At 37.6% G+C, this 22,714-nt stretch overlaps 1 protein-coding gene and 1 long non-coding RNA gene across 5 annotated transcripts; one reads left to right on the forward strand and one right to left on the reverse strand.

Annotated features, from left to right (window-relative positions):
* Window positions 1-1,525: 1,525 nt before the first annotated feature.
* On the reverse strand, window positions 1,526-5,473 carry LOC103480589 (uncharacterized). Its single transcript, XR_014084657.1, has 3 exons — window positions 5,131-5,473; window positions 4,475-4,771; window positions 1,526-1,787 (listed from the first exon to the last, which is right to left on the reverse strand). It is a non-coding gene; the product is annotated as an uncharacterized LOC103480589 (long non-coding RNA).
* LOC103480591 (placenta-specific gene 8 protein-like) lies at window positions 5,410-22,276 on the forward strand. 4 transcript variants are annotated; one of them, XM_008435602.3, is made up of 13 exons: window positions 5,428-5,516; window positions 7,769-7,918; window positions 8,018-8,083; window positions 8,180-8,272; window positions 8,640-8,753; window positions 8,848-9,154; window positions 12,601-12,785; window positions 12,921-12,986; window positions 13,109-13,219; window positions 13,293-15,507; window positions 16,786-16,892; window positions 17,448-17,602; window positions 22,103-22,276. In XM_008435602.3, exons 11-13 carry the CDS (start codon window positions 16,793-16,795, stop codon window positions 22,274-22,276), a joined length of 429 nt encoding a protein of 142 aa, XP_008433824.1. In that variant the 5' UTR covers window positions 5,428-5,516; window positions 7,769-7,918; window positions 8,018-8,083; window positions 8,180-8,272; window positions 8,640-8,753; window positions 8,848-9,154; window positions 12,601-12,785; window positions 12,921-12,986; window positions 13,109-13,219; window positions 13,293-15,507; window positions 16,786-16,792. The 4 variants fall into 4 exon arrangements, 3 of the variants coding, with proteins under 3 accessions (XP_008433822.1, XP_008433824.1, XP_081455540.1); XM_081599414.1 differs by having other exon boundaries at window positions 13,293-16,892; XR_014084656.1 differs by lacking the exon at window positions 22,103-22,276 and having other exon boundaries at window positions 13,293-16,865; window positions 17,448-17,512.
* Window positions 22,277-22,714: the final 438 nt, after the last annotated feature.

Here is a 22,714-nt window from a genome sequence, read left to right on the forward strand (position 1 = left end):
GGAAATTTCTGAACTTGAAAAGTCAAAAGTTTACTAGAAAAAAGCTCAATATCTTGAGACTTGTCAGAAAATGTCTGATTGAAAAGCCAAATATTTATTAGAAAAAAAAAACTTAGATTAATCAGAAATATTTTAGAAAAAAATACCTAATTAAAACCCAAATGAAGATTTCAACTAACACCTAGGAAACATGAAAATCTAATTTCTTAAGGGCTGTAAATGCATTAAAAGCAGGATATGAAGTGAAGCTTGAAAAAGCTAGAAAAATAAAACATTTGAATGAAAAAATGTTGGAAATTTCAGAGTTTCAAAATTGACTTTTTTCTTTTTACTTTTGTATCTTGCATGTTATGTTGCAAAAGTAAAAGTAAAAAAAAATTCCCTCAAATTTCTAATAATCTCAAATTATTTTTTTCTTGCAAATGTTTAACTTCTCAAGCTCAGAAATTTTCTAATGAGTCTCAAATTTGCTTGAAGCTTTTCTAGTAAAAACGAGGAAATTTCAGTTTGAAAAGTTGATACAGAAAACCCAGAAACTAGTTGGAAGGTTATCATAAATAATAAAAATAATCCAAATCTTGTGGATTACATTTGTAATAAAATAATCCGTGGTCATTTTAAAGCCAGTTATGCAAACTTTAATTAAAAACAAAAACAGATTTTATTAGAATTTATACTTTTATTTATTTCCAGAGATGCATCATGAAAAGTTGATCGCTTTCATGCAAAAGGCAAACAACCCCAGCCTCAGAGTCAAAGACTGAGCTGAGAAATGTGTGAAAAACATCCTCCACCAGTGAACTATGACCTCAACTGTGAGCCTTTAAAAGGCCCATTACGTCTTAATTCCACTGCAATCTTCACAAAATCCCCAAAACATCAATTAGATTGTCTCAGCAGCGACAGCCAATCAGAGCTGCCCGTTTTTATGATCTCATACTGCAATCACGTCTGACTTGGACAGACGGCGTGACGAAAACGAATCATAAACATCAAGGCATGCGGATCAGAACATATTTAGATATAAATCTGGTTTATAATCATAAAAGAAAAAAAAAGTGCATCAAAATTTTGCCGTTTGCAAAAAAAGAACAAAAAAACCAACAAAAAAACTGTGTACAATGTAGCCCTTTAATCACAGACCTCATGCATAGGTTTCTGCGACGTGTCACAGCACAGGACAGGCATTCCCACAAAGTGCACGTCTTAAATCTCACTTTTAGATGACAAAGTAAAAAACAACAAGTAGAAGCCACAACAACAACTAAAAATATAGATTTCTTCAAACAATAAATAATTTGCAGTAGTCGTTTTCTTCTGGTTTAAAAAGCCAGCACTCTTAGCTACCCCGTTCGGACCTGTGCGAGTCGTTGCACAACCAAAAGCTTCATTTTTCACCCCAACAGCCCCGTGTTCCTTCACACAACAAACCGGCAGAGAATCGGTAACCTTCGACGGACGCGTCCGGCCGATCAGCAGTAGCCCTTTTCAGAAAAGAAGGTTTGAAAGAAATCCTTCGACGGCCTACAGAGGTACAGAGATTCATTTATTCACAGTCAGAGCGAAGTTAAATAGACACTATGTACAAGCAGGGCTCCGTTCAGGCGGCGCTAAATGAGCCGGGTCGGAGCCGTCAGCAGCTCCAGAGGACACTTTGGACCAGGAGCGCTGACTGGAACGGGTTTCTGGCACTTCTGAGAGGTGAAGTTAGGAGATGGGCGACAGGGAGACGGGGCACTGGCCGTTGTTGTTCATGAGGTCGTCCAGGTCTTCATCGTCCAGATCCACTGTGGAAGAAGAGAAAGACATTTTAACTGATCGATGCTACTTATGTTAGCATCAGAGACTAGCTAACTAGCTGTTAGCTAGAAGACACAATCTGGATTTGACTCTTTGTGTTGATGGTGTTGGCAAATATCTACTTCAAATTAAGCTAAGCAAACAGCTCAACTGATTGACTCTGACAAGCTGTTAGCTTCACTTTTAGCAGCTGTTAGCTTCACTCTGAACTACTGTTAACTTTAAGCAACTGTTAGCTAATCTTTGAATAGACGTTCTCCATTTAGTTTGATTTTGAGTAATGGTTAGCTAGGTTTCAAACAGAAAACGATGGAACATTTCCTCAAGTCAGATTCTCTGCCAACACAGACAGCATGTAGCCAATTTCAACAACTAAACTTAATGAAAATCTCCTTTTTGGGAATTCTGTTTACTAGTTTACAAAACAATTTAAAACAAAAAATGGAGAAATTAAATATATAACATAGCAACAAGCAAGTTCTCTGAACTGAAAGAAGGTGCAGAAGTATTTGTAAATCTTCAAAGATTATATTATACTTTTAAACTCAATATAAAATTGGTTAAACATACTTTAAAAGTGACCTTTTATGCTTCCTATAACAGGTTAGGATAAGTCTAGGGGCTACACATGATGTGTTTACTACATTTTTTTCACAAAAGTAATGAGATTTTAGTCTCTGCAGTTCTGCCTACTTTGAGCCTCGTCACTTTAAATGTAATTTAATTACATTTATTTGATTAGGACAGTGCAGGTTAATCAACATTACCACAATTTATGCCAGTGCAAATATGGAGGAATTAGCACAACTACAGCTATATTTAATCTTTTGCCCTAAAACAACTAAGCACAAAAACAAATACAGTTAAATAACTAGCCAACAGACAGAAACACTATAAAAACAGGACACGACACCCTACACTATAAGCAGTGGAGACGTTATAAATGGGTACATAACTGGTTTGTTTCTTTTTAAAAATTGCATAGTTTTCACCATTTCTGGTATATTTGGTGATCAACTCAGTGAATGTTCGCCTCCAGACGACGCCACCTTCTGGCTAAACTGTGCTGTACGCCTCCGTATGTTGCAGTCTCCTCCGGTTTGTGCTCTGTTTTTTTATTTATTTTATTATCCATACATCTTTAAAACCAGTTGATCAAACATCCTGGAGTTCCGCCTGGGTTGCTAGGCAACGGGCTGGGCTGGGCTGGGCTTGGCAGGAAACGGTACAGTGCCAGTTAATTTTTAACAGTTAAAATAGCTCATTTTCCAGACACCAAAAAAAAAAAAACATTAACTTGTTACCAAAAAGGTTTTGTTAAGCACTTGGCCTGGTTTTTAGAAGCAGCTGAGACTCAAATGGAAGTACAAAAACATACAAAACATGATTTTTTAAAATTATTTTTTGTTCTTGAACTTGACTAGTTTGGTCAGTATGACGTTTAGAAACCAAAAATATGCCAATTCCCAGTTTGGATTTATGTTTTTTTTCCTTGGGAAGTTTCAATGGAAAACTGTCTCCGTCATTCAGTTCACCACATTTGCATGAGGCGAGTTCAGAAATAGAAACATCTCTGTTGCAGAGTCAGATGAAACGCAGCGATAAAAAACTGCTGGCTCCACAGCAACTCAGGACTTTTACTCTGATTCCTATGACGCATTTTCTGCTGAATGTTGGGTTTTTTATGCAGATGCCTTCATTTTTTTTCCCCCCCAAGACCAAAACACTCCAGGTGACATAAAAAAAGAATACATCTGTGGGAAAGCCCTTTTATGGCAACTGTAAAGTATGACGGAGGATTGGTAATGCTGTGGGCCTGTTTCTCCATCAAAAGAGAGAATATTACCTACCATATTTTTATGTTCTTTTTAGCTACTATCTTGGTCTTTTTATAGGATTATATAGATCAGAGTCAAAGAGTCATGCTCCATTTTGAGCATCGTTTATCTATATCTATTGTAACTAGGGATCCAAAAAGAAAAACAAAAAACAAATCAGGCTTACAAAAAATTATTATAATAACTGAAATGGCATGAAAGATCTGGCCAACAAATAGACAGCAGGATAATGCCTGTACGCACCACTCTGTATAACTGAAATTATTTTACTGTTGTAGACAGAAAAAAAAGTAGCAAAGCTGCATTTTACAGTTATTCACTGCTGAAGCAAAAACAATGAGCCTGCCTTTAACCAAAAATTCACATCTGCACGTTCTGTTAAAGTTTCATTAGTTTTATATTGAATTAAATGTATTTGTAAAAAATATATATTTTGCCTGATTTGTTATTTTACAGTTATTTTAATTTTTGATCTATAAAATATAAAAAATTCCACATAACTATGTAGAAAAACTGAGCAAATTTCTGTCAAAATATTTTGACAGAAATAGACTCAATATCTCTATTGACTTTATTGGCTGAGTTTTTTTTTCAAGATTTTTTTAGAAACTCCCCCCCCCCACCCCTGAAATTTCTGAGTTTCATGTAATTTTTAAATATTAACATATGTTTTGATCAGTTATTCAGTACTTGAGTTGCCTTTTTACATTTTAATTTTAATTTCTTGAACATCGACTTTTTACTTTAACTTGAGCAAAAAAAAAAAAATGTTGGTGGTGAGTTCAATGAATGCCGGAAAACAAATGAATAAAGCAAAAGATTGAAGTTTCTCGCACCTTTTTTGGACCGGCCGATCTGACCCAGTTTCGGAGCCCTCTGTCCGAGCCTCTGGGCGTTCGCCCCGCCGTCGTGTCCGTCTGCCTGCGGGTGTCCCGGGTTGAACTGACCCGCCGGGCCGGGCTGACGGGGCGGCCCGCTGTGTGGGATCAGCTCGGGGATTCCTGAAGCTCCGTACATGCTGCGGTTCTCCGGTTCGGCCGCTAGGTGTCAGCACAGACCCAAGCGTATCGCTGTCGCGTCGAGAAGACTCTCACCACTTCCGCAATGGTTCTCAACACCGAAACGTGTAGAGGCTAAAAGAATACAAATAAAACGCACCAAAATGTTGGTAATAACAGTTGGAAAAGTCCCAACACCCTGTTGATAAACGTAGAATCGACCGTTGGGTTTAAATCCGGGACGGTTGAGCGGCGCGTGTGTCATTAAAACAGACAGTTACTCGATGTTTAAAACAGAAACAACCGTAATTATTACTACTAACAGGTGTAAAATTATTTCCTCTGCGTCACACTGACGGCTAACATAAAAACAACATACTTCCACATCGATCCGTGGGTCGAAATACTTAATTTCCGTTCGATTTTTTTTTATTTTTATAAACAACTCTTCCCAGATCCGTTACAAATGAAGACAAACAGCAGCTGTAGCTCACCCTGGGTTTCCAAACGCCGCGGTAAAGAGCTGAATCGGTGAAAATGTGCCAGCTGAGAGCCGTGGCTGTGTTGTTGTTGTTGTTGTTGTTCGGAGCTCTTTCTCTCAGCCTTTTCTCTGCCTCTCTACCGTACTTGGCACCCCACCAAGGAGGAAGAAAATGCGTCGATTTAAAGGGGCCTCCCGTCTCTTTCTCTTTCTGCCGTGGGGATTTCCTCCCGTGGAGTCGTGAATCACGTCACAGCGCGGTCGACGCGATGAGGACAGTTGTGATTACAGACTAGTTTACCCGGTGGGAGGGAGATGTTGCGTCGCTACGCCTCCTTATGATGACAGTGTGAGTCAGAGGCCCGCCAATGACAGACTCTGCTGTCAACCACACAACAGGTTGGTGAACTTTACGCAACACCACAGGCTCATTTACAGAGATGCAAATGAAGCTGACTGGTCATGGAAAACTTCCCGTGTAATTTCTTTGTTGTCACCTCGTCAATGGTCTGTTAGTCTTTCTGGGGATCTTTCAAAACAGTTTCCTCATTTTTCAGACGTAAACACTTGATTACAGAGGTTAGACATGAACCCAGAAGCAGAATTTTCTTGCGATGTCATTAAAGCTGCTGTATGTACTTTTAATGTAATATATATATATATATATATATATATATATATATATATATATATATATATATATATATATATATATATATATATATATTTTTACGTGTTTTTTTAATCTGTCACCATGTTGTGACAGTTTATTATGAAACAAATAATCTATGAAAATGCCAAACCAGCCGTTTCTGTTGTACATCCATTGATTCTTCCACATTTAGAACAGTTAAAAATAAATAATTAAAAGACCAACATTTATCTGACGTTTATCCGATAACGGATGGATGCAAATGTGTTTGTCAGCAGAAGCAGGAGTTGGTTGGTTTTGCCGTTTCTGCCTCTAAACGAGTCCACGGATCACAAACTTAAAGTCGGTCCACTGAGTGGGATGATGCTGTCAATAAGCTGCAGATGGAGCTGAGAAAGGTCATCTGAGGTCACTGAGCCTGAGAAAAGAAACAATATGGATGCAATGCTAGTGAGCGAACAGTAACAGAGTGGTGGAGAGGTTTTACGTGAACAGTGGTGGTGATTTACCATGAAAGTTACAGTTATGTAGACGAATACTTTGTGTTGTACCTAAAATGTTCCATTGCAAGATCATTTTAATTTGTCTGTTATCTGGTAGCGCCACCCAACAGAGCCTCACAGAAAACTGGAATAAAACGGTTTGTAAAAAACAGCAGAAAAACACAACATCATCTACATCCGTTCAAAATAATACAGTTTAGCTGTCAAACTCATTTTAGTTTTGGGCCAAATGTTCTTAAAGGGATGGGCTGCACAGTGGCGCAGTTGGTAGAGTTAATTGGCCTCTCCAAATTGCCCCTAGGTGTGTGTGTGTGTGTGTACATGGTTGTGTGTCTCTGTGTTGCCCTGCGACAGACTGGCAACCTGTCCAGGGTGACCCCGCCTCCTGCCTGGACCATTAGCTGGAGAGGCACCAGCAACCCCTCATGACCCCACTAAGGGACAAGTGTGTTAGAAAATGGATGGATGGATGGATGGATGGATGGATGGATGGATGGATGGATGGATGTATGGATGTATGGATGTATGTATGTATGTATGTATGTATGTATGTATGTATGTATGTATGTATGTTCTTAAAGGGCCGGTTGTGCCAGAATGTATTGATAAACTCGCTCAGAACCTTTAAAATATCAAATAATTATTAAAATAAAGTAATATTGAACCTCTTTTCAGTCTCCCCAGGATCTCATTATTGGTTTGTGATGGTTTGCAATAAAATTCAAAGTGCTTGTGGTGCTAATTTGGAAATATTAGGGCTTGTTAATGACAGTAGATGCGACTTTTTGTAGATGTGCTGCATAGATTCTGGAATATAGGATGACATTAATTATGGCTGATGCAGCTGTTTAGTACAAGTAAGGAAGTTTTTGACAAAAATCTGCAATAAACTCCCAATTACGTATTAGTGAAAACAGTACGGGGATTTATGGATTTTGTGTGAATTTCCATAATAATTCCCAAGAAACTGGGGGGACTGATTGATGAAATTTGGAAGTAAATTGATTGATAACATAATATTTAAGCTCACTTAGTGTTTAGTCTAGAATCTATGGGCCACATAAAAAGCTACGGTGGGCCGGATTTGGCCCACGCACCTCGAGTTTGACACACGTGATGTAGAGGAATGGACGTATTTAGATAAAAACTGAAAATAGAAACCTGATCATGTGTTTGTGTTTTAAAAGCAAACTATTTTAGGGTTTGATCACCGTGTCGGTGCAGCTTCTCACCTGTTGTTTCTGCGTCCTGTGAGGTGAAATTCCTGTTTTTGCTCAGTAAAGTGACGGGTTGTTCCCGCGATAATGTCATGTTATTAGCAGACGCGTTTGCTGCCTTTCATCCTGTTTACTGATGGAAGTTCATCAGAGCTAAGTCATGTTTGTGCAGGAGTTTGTGCTATCTGCAGGTTCATCGCATTCAACAAACAAACCGAAGCGATAAAGCCGTTTCCCAAAATAAAGGTTGATCAGACAGACGTGTCATGACCTATCCAGGACTCTGCAGCCAAACGGACCAGGAAGCTCTGCTGCTATAAAAGTGAGGATTTCCAGATTTATTGAAACCGTTTGGAGCGACGATGGCTAAGATCGTAGCATCCACTCTGCTGCTCGTTGCTCTGATCGGTTGCTTTTCAGACAAAACGGGTACGTCCGAAAGAGAAAAACTAATTTTCTACTATAACGCACTAAAAACATTATTTAAAACGTTTTACTTTGACTACTTATTGAATTTTTCTTTTACAGCTTATTGTGATGAATTTCACTCTGCTGGATTTACAACCAGTGAAATCCGAAGATGCAGATGCTCAAGTGAGTAAACATTGTTTGTTTTTTCAGAAGAAATTTTTATTTTTAGATGTTTGTAGATTTCAGAGCCGGTGTTTATATAAATGTTTTCCATTTCAGCGATTTCCCCCGGCAGAATAAAGTGTCCCTACCCACTGATACCCACAGATTATAAAGAAAAGCAGGTTAAACTTTATGGAGGAAATCACAATGGTGAGTAAAATTCATCAAAATTAATTATTAATTACTTTGATAGCGTTGTTCCTGACACAAGAAATACCTGAAAGCTGTTTTTTTTTATTTAAATTAATGGTTTAAATACTTTTTTTATTTGAAATTTTATCTGGATTTCTACATTTTTGGCATCAGATCTGATACATTTACTGTTTCCCAACCAAAATGAAGGAAGAAATCAATTTAAACACCTGAAATGTTTTCTTCTACATAACTGATACTGATGTTTGTTGAGTAAAGTTGCCCTGTTGTTCAAGAGGTCAGAGGTCGCAGGAACACTCTTTTGAAAATGATACATTTTGAGAAGGAGTTCAACAAAATCACTGTTCCTTTTTATTTCTCTCAGGTTTCCTCAAAATTAAAAAATGTGGCAAACCACAAACATTCGAACATGTCCAGGAGGAGAAGAAGACGCTGAAGCATTGCCTCTGCTGCAGGATACAGGGAAACCCGAGACGCAGTGAGTCCAGCTGCCTGAGGACGTTTTTTTTACCCGGATTTATCTAAAAATGTACAGAGAAAAGTGATTTGCTAATCGTTTTGTTCTTCTGCAGGATCCAACGCCATGAAAGCGTTCTGCAGCTTCTCGTGTTTTCCTTCAACGCCGTTATAAGCGAAGGAGAACGGCGTGGGAATCATGGCCTAGTCCAAGTTTTAATGTTTCTGATTCCTGTCTCTGGTTTTAGATGTTGCCTTTGTTCTGTTTGTATATTTTCCATTTCGTTGTAACTATTTCTTTTGTATTTCAGTACAACGTTTGCGTCTCAGCAGTAATAAGAATGAGGGCAGCAGCCTGAGTGAAACCATACAGATGTGAATAGATCAGAAAATTTAAAGTCGGCTGAAGTTGCAAGATAAATGGTGAGAAATGTGTTAAGCTGTGGTTTATAATAAGATGTTACTTTTTTGTTTTAAAAATCAACTTTATGAAAAAAAAACTATAAACTTTTTAGCTAACAACCAAACAGTTCTTCAGTTCAGTCTTTTCTTGACCACAGAGACGAGTTCGCTTTACAAAGTTTGGTGGAAAAGATGGTAAAACTAACTTTTCCTCCTGCCTGCCGCTGATTAACGAGCCGCTGAACATTTCTCAAACACATTCAAGTCGAGCCAGTTATCAGCAACAAGACGGTTCAAAGTTTAAAAACGAAACTTTGCTTTAAAGTGGCAGAATAAAGAGAAGCCATTAAAAGGTGGAACCCAGACCAGAATTAATCGACGTTCCAGTGGTTTTAATCAGAAGCAGCTCTGAACAGAGGGATTAGCTTTGATTTAAAGGAACTCAGTGTTCCGGCAGAAATCAGTTGTTCTGCATCATCAGTGATGCAGAACAACTGAATGCTGCTTCTCCATGTTTGGTTCTGGTTCTGGATGATGCCGAGCGGGGTACAATCAGAAGACCTGAGACGCCTGGGAGGTTGAAGCAACAGCAGCGGATCTTTAGTGGATTTTGGTGATTTATAAACAGAAATATTAAAAGTCTACATCCTGGAAATATTCTGCAGGTGATAGAAGACGGACTTTGCAACCATCTTTATGTGTCTCTGAATGTTCAATCCATCACCAAGTTCAGATTTCAGGCCTGATCGCTGGTTTCTAGCTGTAATAGTTGAAGCTATGTGCCGACTCTGGATCGTTCCAATAAAATTACTTCAAGTTTGTTTCTGTTCAACAGGTGAAAGTTGTGGCAGATTTAAAACGTTATTAAGGATCCCAGAGATTCAACAGATGCAAATTTTGTGGGAAGTTATTGCTAATGTTAGCTTAGCTGCTGCAAAGAAATCCAGCTTAGACGATTCAAAACATTTACTTTACATTCCCTGAAGGTAAAAGTACATCAGTGGAAAGTATGTATAAAAGTAATAAGCAGTTTACCAACTATCCAAGATTAAAGTTTATTTCTAAAGCACATTTAAAATGAAATAACTGCACAAGCTATAAATTATCAGAAGAAGGATCAATACATTTAAGTAAAAGTAGAATAAAAGCAGGTGAAAAATCTTAAAATAGATGTAATAAGCGTGAGAGTTAGTACAATAAAAGCTAAAATAATTACTAAACTAGAACTAAACTACACTGGCAGCTGGTTTAAAGTGTTTGTTTGATGAAAGTTTTTTCTGTTATTAGATGCAATTTGTTACTGTGTTTTTAATGTTTTCTCTCTTTTTGATCAACTTTGTGCTTCTTTTATGTACTGATGTGACTTTCAATAAAGTTTCAGAGATGTATAAAAATTGGCATTGCATAATTTTATGTAAAAAAATAATAAATAAAATATCTTTAATTCATTCAGTAGAGGTGGAAAATTACATATTTGCTGAAATATTTTTAAAAATCCTATCCTTTTCAACATGTAATCTATATTTTTGTTAAATTATTCAGTGTTTCTAGAATCTTCTAAATTGCAGAAGGGTTTTGAACAAAACTAAGTATGACTTTCTGGAAAATCCATTGAAGTTTATTTGTGTAGCAGATTTCAAGATGCTTTAAATCATGAAAACATAAAAACAAAAAGTCATAAAAACATCATGCAGTCACCAATATGAGGACAAACATTACATTTTATCGAGTGCCATCAGCAAAAACATCTTTAAACACCAGTTATGATGGTGAATGTTCAATTAATTATGGCTCAAAGGCAACTCTAAACATCAGACCAACCATGAAGTACGGTGGAGGATCTGTGATGCTGTGGGACAGACAAACTGGAACGACAGGAGATTGGAAATACCACAGTGACCTCTGTCTGCAGGTTTCTGTTTGTAGCTGCCAGCGCTTTGGACAAATGATTAATAGCACAGATGATAAATAATTTACCTGCTTCCTTTTAGATCTTGATGGAATTTTATAAATAATTCAAAGCAGAGATTAGAGATTAACACCCCGACCTCCTCCTGCCTCTCCCAACATGCCAGGACTGACCTGAGAGACAAACAGAAACTATCGGACACTTTATATAACGTAAAAGCAAATATGGTGTCAGAAAATTTAAAATAATACTTTCTTTGGGATATTTTGTAAGCTAGCTGTTTCCTTCCAGTCATAGTGGCTAACAATGCTAATGCTAATGGTCCGATAACAGCTTTATTCTAAAATTACAAAGTAAAAATATTGTTTCTCCACAATTTTTCTAGCTAAATTAATGGAATAGAAAAGAACCATTATGGTATTTGCTTTGCTTAGCTTAGCACGCAAACTTAGCATAGCCTAACAGGCCTGGTTCAAGCTAACAAAATTCACTCAACATCTGATGCAATACTAACCAAATACAACATGGTTTAAGAAAATTTTAAATAATATATTTTTAGGATGTTTTGTAAGCTAGCTGTTTCCCTCCAGTCATAATGGCTAACAATGCTAACAATAATATCTTCAGCTGTTGATTTATTGACACTGGAATCTAATAACTTATTTCCTCCAACAACAAAATATTTTACATATACATTACAGACCATCTCATAAACCTATTTTTATGAAGTGAAAATATAATTTCTCCACTCATTTTTGACTAAATTAAATTATTAGAAAAGATCATGGTATAAGCTTTGCCTAGCTTAGCATACAAACTTAACCTAGCCTAACAGTACTAGCTGGTTCAAGATAACAAAAATCAGTCAAATTTGTTGCAGTACTAACCAAATAAAAAACAGAATAAAAACATCCATTTTCTTTCACCCTTGTCCCTCAGTGGGGTCGGGAGGGTTGCTGGTGCCCATCTCCAGCTAATGTTTCGGGTGAGGGGCACCCTGGACAGGTCGCCAGTCTGTCACAGGGCAACACAGAGACACACAGGACACACAACCATGCACACACACACACAGGGGCAATTTGGAGAGGCCAATTAACCTGACAGTCATGTTTTTGGACTGTGGGAGGAAACCGGAGTACACGGAGAAAACCCACCATGCACAGGTAGAACATGCAAACTCCGGGATCGAACCCAGAACCTTCGTGCTGCAAGGCAACAGCTCTACCAACTGCGCCACTGTGCAGCCCGAATAACAAACATGTTAAAAAATTAAATGTCATATTTTATGATATAGTTAGCTGATTCCCTTTGGCTATAGTGGCTAACAGTGCTAACCTCTAGCTATTGATTTATGCTATATTTTTGACAGTGGAGTCATTTTTAAGTATTTAGTTACCGTTATTATGCTAAAGCATTCAGTAATGAAACTCTCATCACTCTTTTTCCCACATTTTCATCAGTCTGCTCCTGTGTCTAAGGGTAAATAACCTATAAATGAGTAAATGTGGAGGTTAGAGATTAACACTCCGACCCCCCCCTGCCTCTCCCAACATGCCAGGACTTGATCTGAGAGACCAAATGGACCCGGATGTGTTCCGGTATAAAACAGCCTGAGTTGGTGCGGTTCTGCAGAAACTTTGAGACACTTTGGAGCGAAAACAGAAAACGCAGAAAGAATGGCCAAGCTGGTAGGAGCCGCTCTGCTGCTGGTCGTCCTGATCGACTGCTTCTCCGACAGGACGGGTAAAAAATCCTGATTTATTTTACATTTTGTTTTGTGTGCTTAGAAAAGCTCATTCCATAACTCTTGTTTGTTTTACTGAAGGTGCATTGAATCATTTCATGTATTTCATATGATTTTTTATTTTTTTTTTGCAGCTCATTGTGATGAATTTCGTTCCGTTGGATTTACTTTACGTGACATAAAGAAATGCAGATGCACAAGTGAGTTAGGACCAGTTTTGCAAGTTTTTATTGTGTTGCATCTGTTTTTTTTATTTTTTGTCTTGGTTCCGTTTTTTTGTTAATGCTGTAAAACATTTAAATGTGTATTGTTTGTGTTCCAGGTCCAGTCCAATCCCGCAATGCAAAGAAATGCCCGAAGCCACTCATTCCCACAGATCACATGAAAAAACAGGCTCTGAAATTCTGCCTCTGCTGCATTAGAGACACATATAGTAAGTGGAGCACAAACATGTTTTGTCTTTCTCTCTTTATTATTGTCTCATTTTTTTCTCTTTAACTTTACAGGAACCCCAGAGATGAAAAGTTTCTGTAACTTCAAATGTTACATTCCATCGGTTTTGTAAATGAGGGGGATTGAAGTGAGAGCGATGAAAACAAAACACCAAAACTATTTGAATCTATTTGTATTAAAAACTATAAGTTGTAGGAGCAAATTAAGCATTTTCTCTTAAAGTAGACAACTGCTTTTTCAAAAATGCAATGATTGCAAAAGAAAAAAAAAGCATCTTTTTAAGACTTTTTTCAATGCTTTTACTGTTTTCTGTTTGTTTTTACTCGTTTTTGTAAATACTTTTATGGTTTTACTTGTATTTCATTAAATAATACATTTGTAAATTTACCTTTTCAATACAAATTTATTTTTAATTCTGACTCTGCTAAATGTTTTATCTGTCTTATTTTTATATTACTGTTAATAAAAAGATACCTTGCAGACACAAAATGAGTGCTTTTTTATTTTTTTAGTCTATAGTTTGAATATAAATATTTATGTAAGCTAAATAAAGAAATATTATTTAAAAATGAGTGAACTGTCCAATTTCTATTTGTACAAAGTGAAAATATTGTTTCTTCACCAAGTTTTTAGCAATATTAAATAGAAATGATCAGATTAATATTAGCTTCACCTAGCTTAGCATACAAACTTAGCCTAGCCTAACAGTCCTGGTTCAAACTAACAAAATTTACTCTAACCAAATACAACACACAATATCCAATTTGTTGTCAGAAAAATAAAAATACTGATTTTTTTGTGACATTTTGTAAGCTAGCTGCTTTTGTTGAAGAGCATTTGGTAAAATAGCAAATGTTAGCTTAAAAACTTTTGCTAGCTGATAAATGTGGTATCATTTAACCACACATATTTGTAAAAATGATAAATGTTAGCTTAGCTTTGTATAAAGACTTTTACTAGCCACAAGTGTATCATTTTACAACACATACATTAGTAAAGATAAGTGTTAGCCTAGCATAAAGACTTTTAGTAGCCTAACAGAGAACCTAGCCTTAGCTAACAAAATCCATTCAACAGTTGATTTAAAGCTAACTGGTTATTGTCTATAAGGAGTAAAAAGTGTGCCAACAATCTAAAATAATGGAATTGTATGAAGATAAACTAGCTGTTATCATTATCCAGATAACAATTTATGCTTCACTAGTGAGAGTGGGATCATTTTATGAGTATTTAGAAAATGCTAAGCTATTTAGCAGTGTTCTGTTTATAAAATAGATAGATCATCAGACATATTTGTTTCAAAACGGTTTGCCTGTTTTTCACTCGGCATGTAAAATCAGTTCATTCCACATTATTTTCTGCTACGTTTCTGCCTCTGACAGTTCAGTTTAAGTAATCAGTGCCTCTATTTGAGAGCATATGTGAACCATGCTTATCTCTGCTGTGTCATGGATGTTGCCTCTACAAATCTATTGCGAAACTCTGTGTGCCAGTTCCAGCCCTTATTTTTTGGGTCAGCTGAATACGGGTGAGATTCCCCTGACTGTGTCTTTCTTCTGATAGCTGCTACGCTTGCTTTTAAAAGAACAACGGCAGATCAGATATGTCCAGGCTGTGATGTGTTTATGCGAAAATACAACTGTGAAAATGTTGAAATTCAGAGTCCAGTTGATGTTGTTGTGACAGATCGTACTACTTTGGTGGTTTTCAAACTATAAAGAAACCAAAAGAATATGTTTTTCAGGAAAAGCTTTTCATATTTAACTCATAACGGGTGTTAAAATATTCAAGTCTTAATAATAATTACTGTAAACTATGGTTCTACACTGTAAAAACACAAAATCTTACCAAGTATTTTTGTCTTGTTTCTTATGTAAATAACTTAGTACACTGCTATATCTTGCTAAAAAAGCGACTTCTACGTTAATTTTGTCTTATTTAAGAGCACTAAAATATTTACATTAGAAACTAGATCAAAAATTCTTGGTAATTTTTTGTGTTTTTGTAGTGGGACTAAAAATACTTAGACAATTCAGTAGTTTCCCTGTTAATTATTTAAAATATTCCATATTGTGAGCAGTTTCTAGAATTTTTAACATGATTAGTTAACAGTTATGGGAAGATGGCCGCCTTGTTTACCGTCTGACTGTTTCATATTTATACCAAAACACAGTGAAAGACGGAGGACAGAAACAAGAGACAGTCATTTATAAACAAGAACAAAACTGTTCCCTGCTTGATTCCAGAACATTTCAGCTCCTAAGACGGGTAAGTCTAGGTTTAAGATGTTAAAATGTTGGTTTTATAGTTTCAGTTCCAGTTTCTGTTTGGAGAACTGGGACGTGGATCATTTCTGAGAGAACAACAGTTTGACCTGGAGCCACATGTTTGGACTCTTTCTGTCCTTTCATTTTGATTTGCGGCTAAAAACCGGAACTAAAATGTAACTTATGATGGAAAAATAAATCTGAATTAGCATAAAATTCAACACGTAAGTTTTCAACGTTTGACTTCACTGTAACTGGAGTTAATGTTTATTGGGTCTTTAGTTGGGTAAAATCCAGTTTGTAAAAACAGGAAGTAAACTCAATATATTTGGTTTACTTCCTGTTTTCTTTTTAGCTCTAATACCAAATATACAATTTCTCCTTTTATTGAACCATTTCACATTATGTAGTCTTATTAAAAGAATCACCACTACAAGTTAATGTGTAATGCAAATTCCTGATATGTTTATTTAAAAACACCACAAAAGGTTTGGAAAGTTAAGATACACAAAAAATCACTCTAAAAAATGTTTAACTTTGGTCTAATTTATTTAAAGGGGCAGTATTATGGGTTTTCCAGACACATAGTGCTATTTTACCACAAAATGTGTGTTACCTTCAGTCGCTATAAAAATGCTATTTACATCAAATATGACTTAAAGAAAATTTACTTCATAATTTAAAGCCTTGAAATTGGGGTTCTGTCTCTTTAAGAAGCTCCTGCTCTTTCTTAAGCTCCGCCTTCAGGAGGTCATCCCAACATGGCTCCTCTATTAACCCTTTAATGCTTTTACCAACATTTCACTGAGAAGTAGCTCTTATAATGAGGTCAGCTGATAAACAGTCCACCAGGTGTTTGCTAATTGATGCTGGCTAGTCTGAAGGAGCTCTGCAACGCAGAAGCTCTGAGGAGGAGCTGCGTCTAGAAGGCGGGGCTAAGTCCAACCAGGCGTTTTGTACAGCTGAATGGTTGCCATGGAGATTAAATTAATTCTAAAACATGCATTCTAAAACAAGAATCAGAGCAAAACTTCAGGTTTGTTTTTAAGAGGGATTAACTTTAAAACATGACATAAAGCTATTAAAGCCAATTTTACACAATTCTGCCCCTTTAATGCATGTTGTGCTCGGTGTTTAGATCACTGATTGCTCTGGGAAAACAATGAGTAGGTACCATAAATAGTATTTGGTATAACGCAGCATCATTTCAGTCTATGATTACATGTATTTTTTACTCTTTTACATAAATGTTACCATGTATATTTCTGTGGAAGAGCAGCTGCAACATGTCCAGACATGTGGTGAGCGGGCAGCCAAAGAACCGGGTCAGAGAGGCCGGAGCCTGGAGCACCGGACTGTGTGAGTGTTACAAAGACATCGGAGACTGTGAGTGAACAACATGAAACCAGAGGGAATGCTGGGATGTGTGAGGGAACTCAGCGGTGCGCGCGCATGTGTGTGTGTGTGTGTGTGTGTGTGTGTGTGTGTGTGTGTGTGTGTGTGTGTGTGTGTGTGTGTGTGTGTGTGTGTGTGTGTGTGTGTGTGTGTGTGTGTGTGTGTGTGTGTGTGTGTGCGTGCGTGCGTTTGTTTGTAATAACTTGTGGGGACGATTTTCCTGACACATACTACGTTGTGGGGACCAATTTCTCCTTGACCGGAGCCTGGTCCCCACAAGGGGAAACCCTGTTTTTGGGTCAGGGGTCAGATTTAGGGCTAAGGTATTAATTGAGTTTTGGTTAGGAATGTGATGGTTAGGGTTAGGAAAAGGGTAAAGGTAAAGTTTATGCTGTAGAAATGAATGGAAGTCAGTGGAAAGTCCCTACAAAGATAGCCACACAACCGTGTGTGTGTGTGTGTGTGTGTGTGTGTGTGTGTGTGTGTGTGTGTGTGTGTGTGTGTGTGTGTGTGTGTGTGTGTGTGTGTGTGTGTGTGTGTGCGCAGGCTGCCTGGCCTGCTGCTGCCTCCCGCTGTTTACCTGTAAGGTAACGAGTGCGGCCGGCGCCTGTCCCTGCCTGCCTCTGCTGGACTGCATCAGCTGCGTTCCTCCGGCCTCTCTGGCCATGAGGGCTTCGGTCAGGGAACGCTACGGCATAAAGGTACCGCAACTCACAGAAAAACACATCTTACAACAATTTAAACTTTTATAAACTAACATCTACGACAGCGAATTAGGACCATTATAGATAGAAAAGCAAAAGGAATAGATTACTGCCAATAAACAGAAAGAAAAAAACTTGAAAATGTCAAAGTTTGAACAGTTGAAAATGACCTAGAAAAAAATCTCTAAAATTTTGAGGTTGATCTCAGAAATTAGAAAGCACTTGAAAATTTTAAGGTTTATAATTTTCTACAAAAGAATCTCACATTTTGTGATTATTTCCACAATTTTCAAAGAAAAAAATGAACAAGAAACTTTCTGACATTGAAAAGTCCAAAATTTGCTAAAAGAACTTGGAAATGTTCTACCAAAAAGAGAATATTTCTGATTTTGAAAAATAAAATATGTCCTAGAAAAACATAGAAATTTTGAGATCAATCCCAGAAATTTTCTACAGAAACTTTGAAAATGTCAAAGGCTGAAAAGTTGAAAATTTGCTAGAAGAAAAAAAAACTGAGAAATTTTGAGAAGAATATCTGAATTTTCTAGGAAATACAAGGACATTTCAGTCAAAATTTCTAAGGAAAAACTCACATTTTCAGATTGATCTAAAAAAAAAAAAAATTACATTGTCAAAAATTTTCTAGAAAAGTTTTTGAAAATTTCAAAGCTTAAAAAGTTTAAAAATTGGTAGAAAAAAATCTGGAATATTAAATTTAATATCAAAGAGTTTCAAAAGCTTAAAAATCTCATTTTGAGATTAATCTCAGAAATTTTCTAGAATTAAAAAAAACTTTTCAAAGATGAAATTGTCCAAGAAAAAACTTGGACAATTTCAAGTTGTCCAACTTGAAATTGTTGGACAAGAATTCAAGTTGTTGTCCAACAACTTGAATTGTTCAAAGCGCACATATCGTAAAAAAATTATTACAAATATTTCTAAATTAGCACCACAAAATCTGTGATTTGATTGCAAAAAGCAGAAAAAGACAATCATTAAATTCAGGAAGGACTGATCTGTGTGAAAAGATTTTCAGCATTATTGAAGTTTAATGAAGACTAATTGAATGCTGAAACAAACAGCTGTTTACTGATATTTCGACAGTTTAAACTGTTTTATCAACACATTCTGGTACAACCGGCCCTTTAAGAACATTCATGTTTTTGATGATCCAAAATGAAAATGAGTTTGACTCCCCTGAGGAAGAGAATCCAGAAAGTTTATCAAGTAAGAGAAGAAATTATCGTCAGACGAAACCAACTTTATGTTAAAACAGCTTGCCATATGCTCCATACAACTTTCTACCAGTAAAATATAATTAGAGATATTCTAATATACTAATATGTCTAGTCAAAAATGATCAAGTCCAGGTATCTGGAATCATGTACGTGCGGTAACACTGATTTTATGCCAAAACGGCCTGCCATAATGCGTGACCAGAGACGATAGCCATCAGCTCTCCATGCAGATGCTTGACATGCAAATAGCAAAAAGCCCGTCAACGGAGCCGGATCCGTGCTGCAGAAGTGCAGAGAGACATTTTTTTGTTTTTATTTTCTGGGAAAGTGAGGAGGACAGATAAGGCTGGAAGTGTTCGCAGGCTGGAGCGCTGCCATGAGAGAAGGAGGCTGGAAATGTTGGCTCCTCCGAGGGCGGAGTGGGCCGACGCTGCAGAGATGCCAGGACTTCTTCTGAAAACGGGTCCAAACCTGTAGGTTGTTTGTTTTGTAAAGCAGCAGCTTTCCCACCAGAGGAGAGAAGGATGAAGCCATCACGGCGCGGATCCTGTGAACAAAGCAACGTGAAGCGACAGATTTATATCGTTGTTTGTTTTTGAGCAACATTATCACGTAAAAGTCGAGGTTCATTTAGCTCTGGCATTCAGAATATGCAGAGCTGGATGTTTCATTTGCTCAGTTACATTTGCTTTTGTGTACTTTTAGGAGTATTTTTTTATGTTTGAGTAATTTTATTATGAAGTATTTCTACTTTTATTTGAGTAAAACTTCTGGATTTTCTTCCCACTGAATGAAAAACAAACGTTTTAACCAAAATTCACCAGATTCAGACGCAGTTTCTGCTAAAGTTTCATAAGTTTATTATTGAAAAAAAAACTGATATGGAAACATTTTCATCCATCCCTTTTCTTGCACCCTTGTCCCTCAGTGGGGTCAGGAGGGTTGCTGGTGCCCATCTCCAGCTGACGTACCGGGCGAGAGGCGGGGTCACCCTGGACAGGTCGCCAGTCTGTAGCAGGGCAACACAGAGACACACAGGACAAACAACCATGCACACACACTCTCACACACACACACACACACACTCACACCTAGGGACAATTTAGAGAGGCCACAGTCCAAAAACAGTCATGTTTTTGGACTGTGGGAGGAAACCGGAGTACCTGAAGAAAACCCACCATGCACAGGGAGAGCATGCAAACTCCATGCAGAAAGAGCGGGAATTGAACCCAGACCCTTCTTGCTGCAACAGCTCTACCAACTGTGCCACTGTGCAGCCCATGGAAACATTTTATTTTGCATAATTTTGTTATTTTTGTTGCTTATATGAATTACTACATTTTGATCCTTAAAATTTTTATTTAAATTTATAGTTTGGTTCATCTGATGTTGTAATTTTTAAATGTTAAATGACTGATAATTTGATCTATTACTCAGTACTTTTTACCAAATACTGTTTTACTCTTACTTGAGTAGTTTAATTCTGAAGTATTTCTACTTTTACTTGCGTAAATTTGTGGATTTTCTACCCACTGAATTAAAAAAAAACATATTTTAACCAAAAATTCACCAGACACGGATGAATTATTGTCATTTTGGTCGTTAAATGACTCAAACTTCCACTTAACTTTATGATTTGGTCATTAAATATTAAATTATTGGTAATTTGGCTTTGTGGCTATCTTGATGTCAACACACTGGACTTTCTAAAGTTTTGAATGAACAGAAATGGAGGCTGATGTAAAGATGAGGTCCTTCGATGGTCGCTCATAACGTTGATCCAACATGGCCGCCTTATTTTCATCACTTTTTTTAGACGAAATGAAGCCGTTGCCTTTAAATCACTGGACCTGTTGGTGTGTTAGTGGGTGGTGAAATTATTCTGGGTGTTCATGTCACCTCCCACATGAAATCACAGCGAAGGTCGAGCTTTTACATAACGCTGGGAGTTTGTCACATTCTGTGGACGTCCTTCATGTGGACCAGCGTGTCCACAAGAGACGGTAGACACAGAGAGGAGGAGAAGGAGAAGAAGGAGAAGAAGAAGGAGGAGAAGAAGTGTCATGGTGGAGGAGAGAAGTGACTAAAAGAGGCTCAGCAGGTGCAGAGAGACGATCATGAAGGAGAGAAAGAAAGAAAAGATTCAGCTTCATCCAATCAGCCGCCAGAATTTAGATCAGTTTAAGACACTTTTCCATCCATCCATCCATCCATCCATCCATCCATCCATCCATCCATCCATCCATCCATCCATCCATCCAGGACAGAGTGACAGTGTGCAGATAATAACCAAATACTCCAGAGTACTATAGTACACACCCCAGGTTCTGGCAGCTTCCCTCACAAAGCACCTGAGGACGAGTTAGAGCCACGTCAACGATGAGCACTGCTTAGTAGTCACCATGTAACCGGCTGCAGCCACATCGTTTTATTTAGCTTAATCATTAAAGTCGACCTATTGTGCTTCCTTGAACAGGTGAGGATAGATTTGTGGTCTATACAAAACATGCTCATTGCATTTTCTGCATAAATTTATTCTTAGATAATGAGATTTTAGGGCCTCTGTCACTTTGAATTAAAATAAGCTGCTGCTGGCCACGCCCCCAAATCAGTGTTTACATTCGCACATTAAAATGGCTGCAAACAGATGGGTAACTACCATACATGTTTGAAAAGCATCAGTAGAGCGTCCTGAACAAGAAGCATTCAGCAAGTGGTTTCTGGATGGTAAAGTAAACAATAAAACCCTTGTCTTTCCAGCGGCCATTGTACAGCCATTGTTAAACTAGCTGACCAAACGTTCTGGAACTCTGCTTGGGTTGCTAGGTAACGGGCTAGGCTGGGCTGGGGTTGCTAGGTAACGGAATGTGACTCAACAATCAGGAGGTTTTTGAAACGGCTCAAACAAAAAGTGATCAATTATTACCATTAAAACAGCTGGATGTTTTTTGCAAGCAGTTGAGACTCAAACTGAAGTATAAAAACGGGCAAAAAGTGAGTTTTGAATAATAAAAATCCCCTTTAATAGTAAAATATTGTTGTTGAGGGGCAACAAAAACTCGTTTTCAGGTAACCAGGAGAAGTGAACGGTGGTTCTGCTGCTTTATAAAACAATAAAAATGTTTCTTCTGCGCCTGAATGTAAATGTTCACCTTTCTGCCTGGGCCTCCCACTGATGTTCAGCTCTAGCTCTCTCTCTCTCTCTCTCTCTCTCTCTCTCTCTCTCTCTCTCTCTCTCTCTCTCTCTCTCTCTGAGCAGGGAAGCGTGTGGAGCGACTGCCTGTACGGATGCTGCTGCTACACGCTATCTTGGCTTCAGATCTCCAGGGAGCTGAAAAGAAGAGCAGCATCCCACGCCGCCTCCTCTCCGCCGGCCTCCTCCGCAGCCAGATACACTGCTCTGACCTCCCTGCAGGGGGCGCACTTGGTCTAGACGCCTAGAGGAAGCTTTCTTTCCCTGGTGGCAGAAAGTCCAGGAGAGGATTTAATAATCACACTTCATTTGGCCTGCAGGGACAAAGCAGACTAAAGTCCAGTTTGTTCAAATTATTTAAACTTTATTTAAACTCTTTATGTTTTTTCTATACTGTTTGGATTCACTATAGCAAAAAAATGTTTTCTTTGGTCAAACTGTCTCTAAATAAATATTACTTGTGAATATGTTGCGTAAGTAATCTGCAAGTAAATATTTAGCACTATTTTTGATCCTAGTAGCAGGTTTTTAAAAATGTTCACTTCATTGCTTGCTGGCCTGAATCATCAGCTATTTCTGTGGTTCAGTTTGTTCTTCAGGGATTTGTTCTGCTCAGGAAACTTACAGTAGAAACTGTTGTTTTTATTTCAGTAAATTTTTGTTTGCTTAATTATTATT

Source organism: Poecilia reticulata, chromosome 18 (genome assembly GCF_904066995.2).
Source record: "Poecilia reticulata chromosome 18, P_reticulata-male-v2, whole genome shotgun sequence".
Taxonomy (NCBI): domain Eukaryota; kingdom Metazoa; phylum Chordata; class Actinopteri; order Cyprinodontiformes; family Poeciliidae; genus Poecilia; species Poecilia reticulata.

What these genes read in the sequence shown, in the direction of transcription:
- LOC103480591 (XM_008435600.3), top strand. Translation starts at nt 16,754, where the DNA reads ATGTTACCATGTATATTTCTGTGGAAGAGCAGCTGCAACATGTCCAGA. An exon ending in TTACAAAGACATCGGAGACT is followed by an intron (nt 16,893 to 17,447) that starts GTGAGTGAACAA and finishes GTGTGTGCGCAG; the next exon opens with GCTGCCTGGCCTGCTGCTGC. An exon ending in GGGAACGCTACGGCATAAAG is followed by an intron (nt 17,603 to 22,102) that starts GTACCGCAACTC and finishes CTCTCTGAGCAG; the next exon opens with GGAAGCGTGTGGAGCGACTG.